The sequence below is a fragment of the Phalacrocorax aristotelis genome, chromosome 24, assembly GCF_949628215.1.
Source record: "Phalacrocorax aristotelis chromosome 24, bGulAri2.1, whole genome shotgun sequence".
NCBI lineage: Eukaryota > Metazoa > Chordata > Aves > Suliformes > Phalacrocoracidae > Phalacrocorax > Phalacrocorax aristotelis.
In genome coordinates, this window is record NC_134299.1 from 2,156,380 (window position 1) to 2,170,651 (window position 14,272).

General features: G+C 46.9%; 1 protein-coding gene across 1 annotated transcript; it reads right to left on the bottom strand.

The window, feature by feature from the left end:
* Nucleotides 1-523: 523 nt before the first annotated feature.
* Nucleotides 524-13,585, bottom strand: ERLIN2 (ER lipid raft associated 2). The gene is made up of 11 exons (XM_075074631.1): nucleotides 13,422-13,585; nucleotides 13,250-13,331; nucleotides 12,817-12,863; nucleotides 12,288-12,349; nucleotides 11,282-11,407; nucleotides 9,329-9,402; nucleotides 8,856-8,914; nucleotides 7,355-7,446; nucleotides 6,925-7,014; nucleotides 4,562-4,641; nucleotides 524-3,442 (listed from the first exon to the last, which is right to left on the bottom strand). Exons 1-11 carry the CDS (start codon nucleotides 13,526-13,528, stop codon nucleotides 3,233-3,235), a joined length of 1,029 nt encoding a protein of 342 aa, XP_074930732.1. The 5' UTR covers nucleotides 13,529-13,585; the 3' UTR covers nucleotides 524-3,232.
* Nucleotides 13,586-14,272: the final 687 nt, after the last annotated feature.

Consider the following 14,272-nt stretch of genomic DNA (forward strand, 5'->3'; position numbering starts at 1 on the left):
GCTGGAACCCATTAACTAAAATATTTGCCTTAACACACAGAACTTACTCTCCCTCCCCATATTCTGAGCAATGACGGTATTTACACAGCTGTTTAAAAATATGCAGAAAGTTCCCGCCCTTTGTGTGGTAAAACATGACAATGACTTTCTGCAAACTTTACCAAATCCTAGATATTTGCCACTGAAGTCTTGTTACCGTATTTTTCACCAATCTGGTTAGCAAAGCGAGTCCGAAAGATGCTCACGGCATTCCTTGGCTGGCTGCTGAGCCGACACGGACACCTCTGCCCCTTTTCTGCCAGAGCTCTGCTTTCCTCTCTCCTGCTCACTGGAAAGGGAGAACTGCCACCATGCAGCGGCACTGGCGTGTCTCTGCCAGCACAGCGCCGATCCGCAGCACCCCACGGCTCCACGTTGTCCCACCAGAGCAGCAGCCGTGATGTTACCACCCCTGGCAAATCTTCCCCTGCAAATATACCTACATACATTATGTTAAAGGTTTTCCATGAAAAAAGGTCTGGTATTAAAATTGAAGGCCATTTTATTGTCTAGCAAATTCCAAAATAAAAAGGCTTTTAATTCAATACATAAGATGATCAAAGATGGTACCGGTAAAGCATCACCATGCTCCCGCCAGCAATTCTCCGGTATCAGCAGTGCCACAAACTTGTATTTTCTCTCTTATACAGAGTGGTTTTAAGATTCACATCTTCATTTCAAGATTTCTGATTATGGACATTAGGACAAAATGTCAGATTAAAGAGACAGGTGGAATAAAGATTTACATGTAGTGACAGATCTACTCTGGAAAATTAAGGAAATCATACATATAATGAAGAAACGTGAATGAAAACACAACAATGAGTTTTGGCATGTGAAGACTAGTATGATTTTGACTTTGTTTTTGCATTTTTTTCCTCTTATTACAATTTAACTAAATTACACGAATACTTTAGCAGTAATGTTTTCAATCAAAAAAATCATTAAGACCTATTTAATCCAAACTATTGTCTCACCGTGGAGTCATACAAAAACATACTTCATAATATCACTTTGGCTTATTTGGGTTTTTTCATTAGTGAAAAATACTAATGTAAAAAGTAGATTTTGGTTACTAGAGGAAATCTCTACAGGAAGGTAGAACAGTCCCAAATGAGACGATCCTCAAAGGCTCCTACGTTTCTGCTATTCCCTGTTCATACTCTTCCTGCAGAGACCTATTTATAGAAGTCAGTAACACTACAGCCTGCCTATCGATGCAATTTTTTGACTGCTGTGGCGCCTAACGTAGTACACAGGCCTGGAGACAGACCTTCCCTTAGCTTCTGTTTTCCAACAAATACGAAGACGACACATAGGAGATGGGACTTTTCTCCAGCAGAAACTGATGATTATCTTTTATTTTGCATTTTCAGGTATCAATGGTCCCTCTCCTAACAGGGAAAAGAAAAGTGACATAAAAATACTGGAACCAGCAGCTGAAATTCATCGGATTTCTATCTTAGTGTGATTGCCTTATTAAAAGGACTAATGCATATTTAAAACACTGAAAAGTGAAACCAAGCGTAGCAGGTAGCAAGCGCTTGGGGCACAAGATTATAAATGCAGTAGGCTGGTCTCTGACAACTAAGTTAACACTTACACTTGCATCGTCTCATATTAGTATGTTGGCCGCAAATTCTAACAGCAATTAATAAACAGGCTCTCCTGCCAAGTGGCAGATGGATTAGGGAGAGAAAAAAAAAAAATGTTCTCTCTAGGCCTGAACTTTTGTCTTTAACACCCCCTCAAGTTTTGGATGTGTGTAAAACAAAACCCTACTACCTCTTTGCATCTGGTATGTGAAGAACTAATCAATTTTCTGAAGTGAAAGGTACGTTATATAGCGTTGTTCTGAGCGAAAAAGGAAAATTTATCTTTGGACAGTTCAGAGACAAGAGGTTCTTTTCTTTGCCCTGTGACTTTTCAGTGTGGTGTTTTCTGTCCTTTGCTAGTACTAGTAAATCTTCCTTTCACAAGGTCTATTCAGGGGAAAAAAAAAAGCAAACCCAACAGTAACTCGGTTCCACTCATTTCAGTTTACCTGGATGTCCTCAAGACACTGTAAACACTGAAATCCAGTTGGTCTTGCAGGGGCAGATAACGTACTGTAATGACTATGGGACTAGTCATTCAAGCACTTTTTTGCAGCAAGGCTTTTTGCAAAGTCAGGGTCCCTGAGACAAAAATTCTTTTCTCCCTGGTTTTTCTAACTGTGACAACTGTGACAAATACCATGCTTGCTGTCTGATTTCACTGAAAATCAAGCCCAATTATCCAGTGGCAGAATACTGCTTCCATCAGCATGCCTACACCCCTCGCCTAGCAGCTAAACTGCTGGCAGAAGCCTCAAAACGCAGACTCCCTTTGCCCTCCCCAAACATGACAAAGGGAAAACAAACAAGTGTTAAGATGCAGAAAACAAACAGTCTGGGCGTGACGCACGGCCTAAGGCTTAGATCCCCCCACGGTGACTAGGTAACCTGCAGGATTGCAGCTGAACTGTAACTCACTGTGCACGTGGGCTCAGCCACCCTACCAAGGCGAAACACATCAGCTCAGACCTTGGTAAAAGGTGGTTTTGTGCATTTGCTACACTCTGCACTCGGGACAGACCTGGAACGTAAGACACAGGCTGTTAGATCGTCCCAGCGCCCCACACCACGGGCAGTGACTTGCCATTTGGACAAGGTCCGGGCCTTCAAGCAGACAAGCTTAGTGTACAAAAGTCTAGCACCTTTTTTTAAAAGGGGTTTCAAATAAAGTACTCGAAACTTCCAACAACAACAAAAAAACCAACCAACAAAACAAAAAGTTGTAGCAGCAATTCCCCTCCCTCCAAAACCTCAGAGTTTCTTTACTGCTGACTGCTACAAACCACCTCAATCCAAAATTAAGTACCCAGCTGAGCTGGCTGCAGAACAGATAGCCTAGCTAGCCTCTCCAGAATAATTTGGTCTATATGTCCAAGAGCAGGCAGAGGTGCATCTAAAGGACATACCTGGAGCCAGCTGCTTAGAAGTTACCAGAAAAAACATCCCATAAATACCAAAGTCTTTATGTCTAATTGTCATACAAAAGATTGAAAGGATTAAGTCTGATTGACCTCTTTCAGTACAGGAAAGGGGGGAAATGAAAAGGAACTTCCCAGTTCATGTTTCCTTTGATATAAAACAAATAGAAATCTTTTTCCTCAGTTGATGTTATTAAGTAGTTTTGTGTCCTCACTGGTCCCAGCGCCATCCTCTTCTTGGATTCCTTCTGCCAGTTCCTCTGCAAATTTGGTCTGGCTTCCCGCATAGTCCACGAACATGCTGGGAATATCTTTGCCAAAATATATCTTGCTGTTTGCTGCAATAGCCTTGTATTTCATCAGCTGCAAGTACTCGGGAGTTAACTTCAGCTGCACAAAAAGAAAACAGATCACCAACAGCTCGGATGCAGTCAAAAGCAAATTTCTGTCATGAGCATACGAGGCATCCGCTTTTCCACAACACTAGCAGGCATGTTCATCCTCTCTTCAGCTGAAAAAAGATGGAGTGCCCAGAAGAAGGCTCTCTTTCAGCATGTCTGAGCGGAGCTCTAAATCCCAGTGACTAAATGGCAAAATGAGAAAGTGATGGAAGCAGCTGGGGAAACGTTCAATCCAAATGTACCAGAGATGGAGATGCTTGAAAGCACATAACTCACTGAAAGCCCTTGAAATGCAAGCTACTGGAAAGAAAAATATAACTGGCTTTTTTCCAGAGAGTAGATTGACGAGTCTGTTTCGGAGAGCAGAGCTCATTCGTTCAGGATAATGACATTATCACAGAGAGGATAGAATAACTGGGACAAAACTTGTGCACAAACATCCCAGACCTCTGTCCATTCCCAGTGACCCTTACAAAACAGAACGCCTTCCTGCTGGGATGTCCTGAGAACCTGCTGTAGGCGATAACAAGCCTGGCAGTTCTAGTCACATAATTTCTCTGTTTCCAGGTTTTTTTGTTTGTTTGTTTGTTTTCCTTTTGCTCGACCAAGGCTTTGCCAGGCTAGTTAGTTTGGTGTATAAGATCAGCTCCATTTGTTCTTTACCTGAACGCTTGTTTACTCTAACCCTGCCTGTCACTCCAGAGATCTCCCTGCTTTGATTGCTTGCCAGCTTGCAGATTGGAATGAATCAACATTTCTGATTACAACAGTGTGAAGGGCAACACTGAAACCGATACTCTAACTACAGAGGGAGCCATGGCCCCATTAGCCTCTAGCAGAGCTGCCTCCAGAGATGACCAGATATTTCATGTCTCCTGACCTAAACGTATCTGTCCAGAAAAGAAAACAAATTTGCAAATAAGAATCTAATCGTTTCAGTCTCAATGAAAACTCTTTTGAGAGGAGATGGCTTTGTTTTGCTTTTTGACCTAAACAACGAGACACAACAGGCAAAGAATAAACACAGGCTGCTCTTTTGCTGAGCGCTTCCATACAGCCTAACCTAAGGAGCCCTGCTTCACGGCACAGCGTAAGGAAGTAACGATACCTTGTTAGCCTCGGCTACTTTCATAGCAGTGTAGCATTCAGCATCAGCTCTTGCCTTCTCTCTTGCAAGAAATGCAGCATCTGGAAGAAAAACACATGCTCTCATAGATTTTTTTTCCCCGCCATGTTAGCACCATTTGCAGCTGGAAAATTTTTTAAAGTGGCCAGTACCACATCTAAACTGTACGGGATACAACAAGGGGAAGAGGGAACAGAATGGGAAACCCAGAAATGGGATCTCAATTTACATCTAAACGCTGCAGGATGATAGCACTAAATAAGTAAATTGCATCTGCAACTGAAGACCTCAAAGCATTTTATAAACATAAGGATTTTATTACTACCCGTCACGCAGGCCGAGAACACTCTTTCTTCTCTAGCCAGCCACTAACTCTCGTGCTGAAAATGCAGCAACTGTTCCACTGCAAAAGTGGTATTTACCCATGACATTTGCACATGACTAAGAACAGCACAGCAGACTGCTCCACAGATGAAGCCTGTGACTGTGAAAGCAGTTCCCCAGATGGGATTTTGCCTGGGATATTGAGGCTAAGATTCTGGCACGTAGAGGCAGGCGATTTTAACCTCTACAGGCTCTGCCCCTTGCACAGATGTTGGAGAGCTGTTTCTCTGCAACGTCAACAACTGCATAAAGGGTCCGATCCTGCAGGATACTGAAATCCTCTGACTCCTAGCAAAAACATTGAAGGAAAGAAACACTTCCCCTTTCTGTATTGCCCTCCTTTTTTCCTTCTGACTTTTTATCTACACAGCGATAATGGTGTGATATCAGGCCGTGTTAAGGCTAAGGTCAGTGTAATCTGGCTGGTTCTATGTGATCTCTTGGCGTTCCTTCAATGACCGGGAGCCACACGATTGGAATACATGCCAGTCTGGGTTTGAGAGTTGCACAGCCGGATAAACCATTTGTTTTCCTATTCTAGCAGGGAGTCCTGTGAGCGGCTACACTTAAAAATCATGTAAGCAACTGGATGCTTTGGCCTGTAACTTCCTCCCTCTTGCCTAAAAAGAGCGATCCCAGTCAGAGACACTAGGAAGAATGAGGGAGACAGGAATCCTCTGCCAGCACAGAGCTGAACTGAAGGCCTGACACCCGGTGACACACATTTATAAGAAATAAAACCCATTGTATTTCTGCGAAGAACTTCTTAATGAGAAGTTGCTGGTCTAAAAAACTCTTAATTGGCTCCTCAGTGGCCTTCTGCAAAGCTTGACAGGGCCTATAATGAATGTAATTGAAGATAAGGCCTTGCCACTCTGAGCTGGAAACACAGACCCCTTTTCATGTCCTGCAATATGCTTGACAAAGCGTTGTATCAGATGGGTGGGGGGACATATTCTTAACAGTACAACCTCCTAGAAAGATCACCTTGAGAGAGAGAGTTTCCAGAGCACAGTCTGCAAAGAAACGTTCCTATTCCTGCCTCTGGTCAATCCTAGTTCCTACAAGTACTTAGCTGCAAAACTAAAGGAACATAAAAAAGCAAAAATACATACTGAACAGAGATGTTACAGATTTACTGGTTAAGGCAAAACACTACATTTTCCAAAGAAGCAGCTCCCCCTTCTCTACTCTCAACCTCTAGGAGTTGGAAGCCACACAACAGACCCCTGCTGTTGCAGAGTGTGTAATAGCCAGACTTTGCTTCCTAAGTATTTCACACTACACAAAAAAACTACAGCTAAATTTCCATACCTCTTCTTCCCTCCAAGAAAGAGACAGGTTCTAGAAGAATCCTAAGCAAGAAAAAGATAGAAAGCTTCCACAACCCTACCCTACTGCAGATAATCAAGAGATGTGACTGCCCCCACAAGATTGCACAGTAATATCTTAGGATGCTTCCACTTCTGTGAGGGTCTGCAGCCATTACCCAAAACCTGGCACGACTTCTTTTAGGAACACACCAGCCTGCCACTCCCTTCCTCCAGACTTGTGACAACCATACTTTCTGCACTTACGTTACATGAAGAATCACCTAAGAATCTGGAGTCAAGCTTCACTAACTTTGTCATTGCCCACGTATCCTGAACGCCTTCTACTATCCTGACGGATCGGCCCCCCTGGCAACTCCACTGCAAAACAGGCTGTGAACATGTTGGGAGAATCTGAGTATTCAGACATGCTTATTCAGAACTGCAATGCGTTACATAAGGGACCACATGCATGGGCTAAAATGAAAGACTTCAGACCAGTAACTTCACCCCTGTGAGCGTCAGCTTGGATTGAAGAACACAGTCAATACACACGCTTCAAGAACTACTTAACTCCATGGTGAACTGCTTCAGGATCTTTAGCTAAAATTCACCACAGAACATTTACTTATTGGGAAGCTCACCACTCACCTTCAATCTCTGAAATTCGCTTCTCTGTTTCCTTTTCCATCACTTTCTGTCCATAAGTTATTTCAGCAACTTGTGCAATTTTTTCTGCCTCTGAAATAAAAAAATAACACATCCACCCTGTCGTCACACAGTCTTCCTAATGCCAGAAGCAGCTTCACCCATAAAGTCCTCACCACCCCCTTCCGGTGGAAATAAATTGTGGGAAGTTCAGCCCTCAGAAAGCATCAGTCTATGTTTGTGGGCAAAGCTGGAACCCACTTGAAAACCTGAGTTTCTCCAGAAGAGTTTCAGATCAGCAGCAAACAGATGCAGCAGAAACACCACCCAAAAGCGAACGAGGTCCATCCCTCCCCGGTGTCTGGGTTCTTTTTGCTGCCTACCCCACCACACCCCCCTAACAGTTATTGCCTTCAAGCAAAGACACACAGACCGATGAGGGCTTTCTTCCTCTCTGTCTCCGCTTCCTTCTCCACCACCTTCTGCTTCTGTGCTGCAATCAGCAGCTTTGTCTTCTCGCTCTCCCTAGTAAGCCAGAAGAAGCCAGTTACAAAACTTGAGCTCACTGAAGCAGTGTGGCCTACCACATCTCCAGGGTGAGCTCTTGGCTCAGTCCTTCGAGCACCTGTTCAAGGCAGGCAGCAATCAGGAAAGTGAACACGTGTCTGCACATGCAGAGCTTTTTTTTTTTCCCCTCTTTCTAAACCAAAGCATCTTTTCCTCCCCTCCATAGCAGGAAGACTTTTCAGTCAAGTCAGTTCAAGAAGCACTTGGACTACACCCTCAAAGATATGGTGTGAATTTGGGGTGTCCTGTGCAGGGACAGGAGTTGGACTTGATGATCCTGTGGGTCCCTTCCAACTCAGGACACACCATGACCCTAAGACAGTGTGAAACACTCCCTGCTACTCTCTGCAGGATGCCACAATGCCTTCTTGCAAGAGGCAGGTCACAGACCACACACAAAGTTTTTTTGGCTACTCTTAATGAGGAAATTATTTAAACAAAGTAAGAAATGAAAATCTTGTAAAAGCCTTGCCCTCACAAATGGCTATTATTCTTCATTTGGAAGTATACAGCTTTGAAATCACCCTTCCTTCAATCAAATGGCTCTGTGCATTTCACCTGCTAAAGCCTTTTTTTACTGCTTCGTACATACACTAAGAAGTTTTAAAAGTGTGTGTATAAATAAAACACTCTGCTCCTAGTCAGGGAGGAGAGATTAGGGTCAAGAACAAATCTCTCAACACATATCCTGCTATATTTATGGCAACAGATAACAGGCTGATTTGGGATTCTGCCTACCATGGCCATACCATGCATGACTTACCACGGCACCAAAAGGTCATATGAAATTCTAGGGAAGCGAAATGGATGAGAGGGATCTTATTCTGGCCTGCACAGACTGTGTTGGCAGAGTGCTCAGCGAATATAAGCATTTCTGAATGATCAGGTGCAAGAGAAGACAGCTGGCTCACAGCATTGAAAAGGGATCAGTATGTCAAGTGCTATTAAAGAAAGTTATTTCAAAGCTTTGCAAGTCTTCAGCCTGTTGAATCAACAGTTTCTCCATCCTAGTCAAACAACAGGATTAGTGGTGGAATCTATCCACCTGCCACTCACTCACACGCTCTGGGAGGCCTCTTTAAAACAGGGCCAGCATCAAGAGGGAGGAGGCCCTGGGCAAATAATTTCTGTGCTCAAGTGTTCAAAATGGAGAAATACCTGCTAACTCAGCGGTGACCTGCCAGCCACTTACAGTGACAGACACAGGCTCGACTGGTGCAGCCTCACCAGACCCTCTCTGAACGGCAGCACGAGGCTGCGAGCAGGCCTGGCAGAGGGCACTCCGATCACCGCTCGCTGTGAAAACACATTAATCTGGATGAACGACTCTTTTTGGTAACACAAAGGTGCAAGTCTCAGGCACTTACATGAGCTCATAATTCCTCCGGATTGTTTCAGGGATGTTTGGCTTTGTAACGCGAACTGCCTGGAAAGAGACACCGAAGAAAACATCGGCAAGTGGCCAACAATCAAAAGCCAAACAGTCCCCGAGGCTGCAAAGGGAGGGGGAGCTAATGCTTAGGGCATGCTCTGCCACACAGAGCTTTCACATGCTGCAGAAATTGTGACCAGGTCCAAACTCCACAGAGCAAACGCAGGGCTGAACGATCACCTGACATGACAGGAGATTATAACCTGGGCAAAGCAGTACCCAGAAAAACACCGGAAGAAACCCAACACATCAAAGCTAAGAGGGGGTGGAAAGGATGCTGTTCTCGTTCCTCATGTTCAAAGTCTATGTTATAAAGCAATTTTCTAACACAGTTTCACAGCTTCCTATTTCCTCTTAGCCCTTACCCCTCCCTGCACCTCAGACATCTCAAACTGGAATCTTGATTACCTGTATAATTAATCCAGGGGCCATTGTTGTTAGGTCTTGCTGCAAGGCCAGTTTAAGGTTCTCATCAATCTGATCTGGTAGGGGAAAAAAAGAACAAAAACCAAAAGGTAACTCAAAACCCCACAAGGCTGCTTGCTGTCAGCACGTACAGAATTAGCTGGAATTGCTCAGATTTCATATTCCTGGAAAGTAAGTACAAATATAAGTTTGATGTAGAAGTGCTGGGCTGAGAAAAACCATCCCTGACCCCAAGGCAGGTTCCCATCTGTCTCAGCCTGCCAAGCTGCACTGACCAGTGGCAAGCACTTGGGACAGACTACAGGAGCATGGCAGGCATAAAATGAAACTCCTCCCAGTTTTCTATAACCTGCAGTTTGGAATCTTTCCAAGCCAGAAGTAGCATCTTTATGATAAAGAATCTGTGCTCTAACACACTTCCCCATTGATGCCTTCCCAACTAGATCCTGAAGTAACGTGGTCCTGCAAAATTGTGACTGATTAGGAACTGCATCTGTGCCAATGGAAAGGCAGGAATGTGAAATGGATGTATTAGTTACTTGAATAGGCTGGAAAAAAAAAATATCATCGGTAACGTCTGTTTGGCTCGGCGGATAACAGTTAACTGCAGCATAGCTAAGAAATTTCAAAAGGAAATACAAACCAAAGCGCTGCTTCAATGAAAAGCTCTAAGGATAGCAGTGGTTCCAGCTGGGGCCTGCTGAGAAGCGCAAAGGGAAAATAAAAATGTAACGGCCTTGAAACCGATCACATTGCACTCCTTGATTATTTGCTTTGGTCCCAGTTTAGCTATCTGGAACTCAGGCTCATAACAAAGTTCAGCCAGGAGTTTAGGAAACAGCTGTTATCAGTTTCCTGCACCTGCTCCCAGATGTGGGGGCAGAGAATGACGCGGCTCTGCTCGAAATGGGCTGTGCCCCATTTCAGGGCTCCCGAGCCAGAAAACATGCAGCTCAAACAAAGACTTACACAGGAGTTTATGCAAGTTCCTTCTGTGCAAATCAGTGGCTTTGAGTCCATTTCAAGCAGTTGTCGTCAGCAGCTGCTGACATCTGGAGACTCCATCGGCAAAGCACCAGTACAGCCGCCAGCAGTCCCATAAAGGAACTGGAGGGGAACCGAGCCCCAGTTCTGCATTTTGTGCAGAGGCCTGTCAGAAAGCAGAAAGCCAGGCTTCTTGGAAAGCCCAGTTTGAACAGAGAACAGGCGTTCTGTGTTCTTTCAGGCACAAATTCTGTCCATTTAGGATCCAAAAATCATTCACAGCAACACTTTGCCCACAGTCAGCACTGCTGTAGTGCTGAAACACTGGAAGGGATTTCTTGTCAGTCCAAAGCCATAAACAAAACACTCAGCACTGGCAGCGACTGGTCTATTTCCACCAAGAAACCACAGCTTTTCTTCAGACAGTCTCTCGCAATGATTTCTCCCAGTGCCTGTGCTGCCTGATTTCCCAGTGGCCTGAAGCAAGGGAGGGAAGGTCAGCAGGGGCACTGCGGCAATGCGCACGACACAAAGCTAATCAAACCCACAGGCCAGGGGGTGCTGGCTCCTGCTTTTTGTAACAGCAAAGAGCAGAAGACTGGCTTTTCCATCTGGACTAACAAACTGATTCAACAAGTTGCATTTGCTAAACACACAAAGAACTCCGCAAAATTACTGCTCCCTTCTTCCCTAAAGCCCTCTGCTCCTGCTGGCAGGTTTGGGTTTGCATTTTTTTTGTTATGACATACTGAAACCCTCAGCACCAAAAGAGAACAAGGATTAAATGAGGGTAACAATCTCAATTCCAAACAGCAGACACTGAATTAATACGTAAAAAGCCCATCAGTTAGGCATAGTGACTTCAGCACCAACAGACCATGCGAACAGCCATCAGAAACATCACTCGAGGAGCCGTCGACCCAACAGCGAAAGGTCACAGGGGCAGCTCACCGAACAACTCGATGTAGACCTCCTGCAGCGTGTGGACACTGCAGAACTGGTTCAGCTCATGGTGAATCTTATTGAAGATGAGAGCTTTGTCATAGTCAGCGGTGTAGTTCTTCACTATGTCGTACACTACAAAAGAAGAAACCAGCGTTAAGGGCTGGTCGGGAGGGATGTCTCGGGTTGGGCTGAGCATTTGCCGTGAAATCTTACGGCTCAGTCACAGCAGCAAGAGTCAGGGTGCCAATCTGAAATGAGGAGTCCACCCATGAGAGAAGCCCGCACCACAAACAAATACTTTCTTCAGGGGAGTTTTATTCACTGCCAATATTTTATAACACTCTAGCCAGTATTCTGTCACATGCTTTGTTAACAGAAGGGCATCAGACTAACAACAGCCCTCTCCACACTACTGGCAAATACGCACGGGTTGCATCTGAGCTGCAGAACACAGAAACTACACACACCGAGGGAAGGGCATCCTGCAGCTGACATAAAGCAGAAGTCTCAAAGCAGGCCACCGAGGAGCCAGGCAGTTCTACCACACTTGTAACCAACAGGATGTTAAAAATCAAAGAATTTGGAAAAAAGGCTGCACAGGTCATTCTCCTCGGGCCTCAGAGCCAGCCTTCTGCTCAGACACCTTGTCTCCCCTACCCCTTGAATAACACCTCGTTATTCAAATCAGAAGTTCCTCACTGAAGGATAAAGCCCAGTGGGGTCATAATAATACAAATAATAAAAGCAATGGAGGGTATTTGGGAGTTAGGGAAGCAACTGGTAGCATGGAACAAGTACGCGCAAGAAATAAGGAATGCATGAACTGTCTGTGAGAGCTGGTTTAAAGTTTCTGCTCAGGAAGTACGGGGCTTTACAAGGTCTGCAGGGGAACATCCATGGTACACCCCAGCTCCGAACGAGAGCACAACCACACACAGCCTCCTCACCTCATCTCACACCAACAGGAGCACACACAACTCTGGACTGCAGGATTCGCAGAGGAAGAACTCACCTGCACTCTGGATGAGGAAATTCACCACCTCGATTCTGTCAAAATAAATCATCACTCCTCCGCTACAAAAAGGAAGACAAAAGGAAAAAAAAAGTGAAGCTCGCTGCAGGCGGAGTGCTCTGCCTGTTCAGCGGGCGGAGGACACTCCCCTCTAGCGGGCTGAGCGCCGCATCCACGCCCGGCCGCGCAGCACCGCAGCGGCACGCCGGCAAACCCCCCGCACCCCGCTCCTTGCGCCAGGCTCCTGGTTTCAATTGCAGGCGTCTCCAAAAATTGGATTGTGAAACAGGAGTCCAGGCTTGGAAAACTCAGTGCAGACATTGAGGACGGCCGCACATAAACCACCCTGGCAGGGTGGGCGACGCATCACAGAGCCTTTCACCGATTTCAGCGGCAGGAAATCTGGTTCATGAAAACAAACCTACACGTTTTAAAGCGTGCTGGAGCAAGCAGTGGGGGAAAAAGGGAAAGGAGGGAAAGGTTTCTAGCACATATAAAGGATGGTGGGGGTAACAGCTGAACATCTCACCTGGTACCACAAGGAACATTTTTCACCTCATCTGTCTGCAGCGTGGTCTGAAGAGAGGTTTAAGAAAAACGGCTTAAGAGACAAGCTTTTCCCTCCACAAATCCTTCTTGCTCATAAGCACATAAAACAGCCGCAGGTTTCTGCCCACACTTCCCCCCTGCATCCCTCGGGGACACCACCAAAAGCAAGAGCCGGATCTGCCTCGCTCGGTCCCTGCAAGGCTCAGCGGGACAGTCCCGGCAGCCGCTTCTCCCCGGTACCGGGAACAAGCACAGGCCTCCCCGACCCCCGCCCCAGCCCCGGGCATTTACCACAGCGGGTCTCAGCCCGCCCCCCCGCTCCTCAGCAGGGCCGGGGGCGGCGGGAGGCCCACGGGTCCCAGCCCACCCCCGCGGCGGGGCCCCGTTCCCGGCGGGCAGCGGCCCAGCAGCACCTGCACTGACTTGTAGGACGTGATGAAGGGCAGCATGAGGTGGAAGCCGGGCCCGCTGGTGGAGGTCAGCAACGCCCCGCCGCTGCGGAAGGAAAGAGAGGGCGGTGAGCGGCGGCCTAGCGCCGGGCCCGGCCTAACCGGGCGGGCGGAGAGGCCGCGGGGCCCGCCTTACCGGTAGTAGACGCCGATGTGCCCCTCCTCGATCTTGTGGATGGCCGAGAGGAAGGCGGCGGCGAGGAAGCTGAGGGAGAGCGCCGCGATGGCGCCCAGCTGGGCCATGCCCGGCGGCGGCTCTCCCTGGCGGCGCGGCCCGCTCCGGGCGCCGCCCTGACGTCATCACAGCGCGACCGCCGCCCCTTCCGCCGCGGCGGCACTCCGCCAGGGGGCGGTGGAGGCGCGGGAACCGTGGGACCGCGGGTTCGATACCCGCCGTCGCCGCGCTGTGCGTAGGGTCGGGGGGCTGCGCACTCCCGGTCCCCGCTCCTCGGAGGCGGGGGAGAGCGGGAAGGCGGCGTGGTGGGGTGCTCCACCCGTGCCTTGCGCCTCGGGAGGCACCCACGGAGGGTTCTCCCCTCTTGCTCATGTGTGGGAACCATGGCAGGTCCCCCACGACCCCTGTGGGCCCCGCCGCGATGGAGCCCCCCACTCCCTCTTTGGACCTTCTTTGGGCAGACGGAGGGGCAATAACGGGGAAGGCGAAAACATTAAATCTTCCACCTCTGTAATTGTTGAGGGGGACTTAAAAAACATGGGAGAGATGTATAAAGTGTCAATAAAGGAGAATAATTTGATCTTTACACTTGATAGATCTCTGAGGGTTATATATAACAAACCTGTCAGGAGGATTCAGCACCGTTTAGAAATAAGGAATGAAATATCCGTGATATTTGTCAATCCAGATTTTACAGCCCTTAAATAAGCGCAAAAGGGCGCCAGAGATGAAATACACCCCGTATTAGGATTTTTTTTTTACAACACTTGCCCAGATTTAAGGCCTTGATAAAATGTATTAAATCTTTAAAG

Bases quoted from the DNA above. Each gene is read 5' to 3' on its own strand.
- ERLIN2 (XM_075074631.1), bottom strand. From the start codon at position 13,528: ATGGCCCAGCTGGGCGCCATCGCGGCGCTCTCCCTCAGCTTCCTCGCC. The intron at 4,642-6,924 runs GTGAGTGGTGAG...TTTTTCTTCCAG, and splicing joins GCGAATTTCAGAGATTGAAG to ATGCTGCATTTCTTGCAAGA. The intron at 3,443-4,561 runs GTATCGTTACTT...CTTTTTGTGCAG, and splicing joins AAGTAGCCGAGGCTAACAAG to CTGAAGTTAACTCCCGAGTA.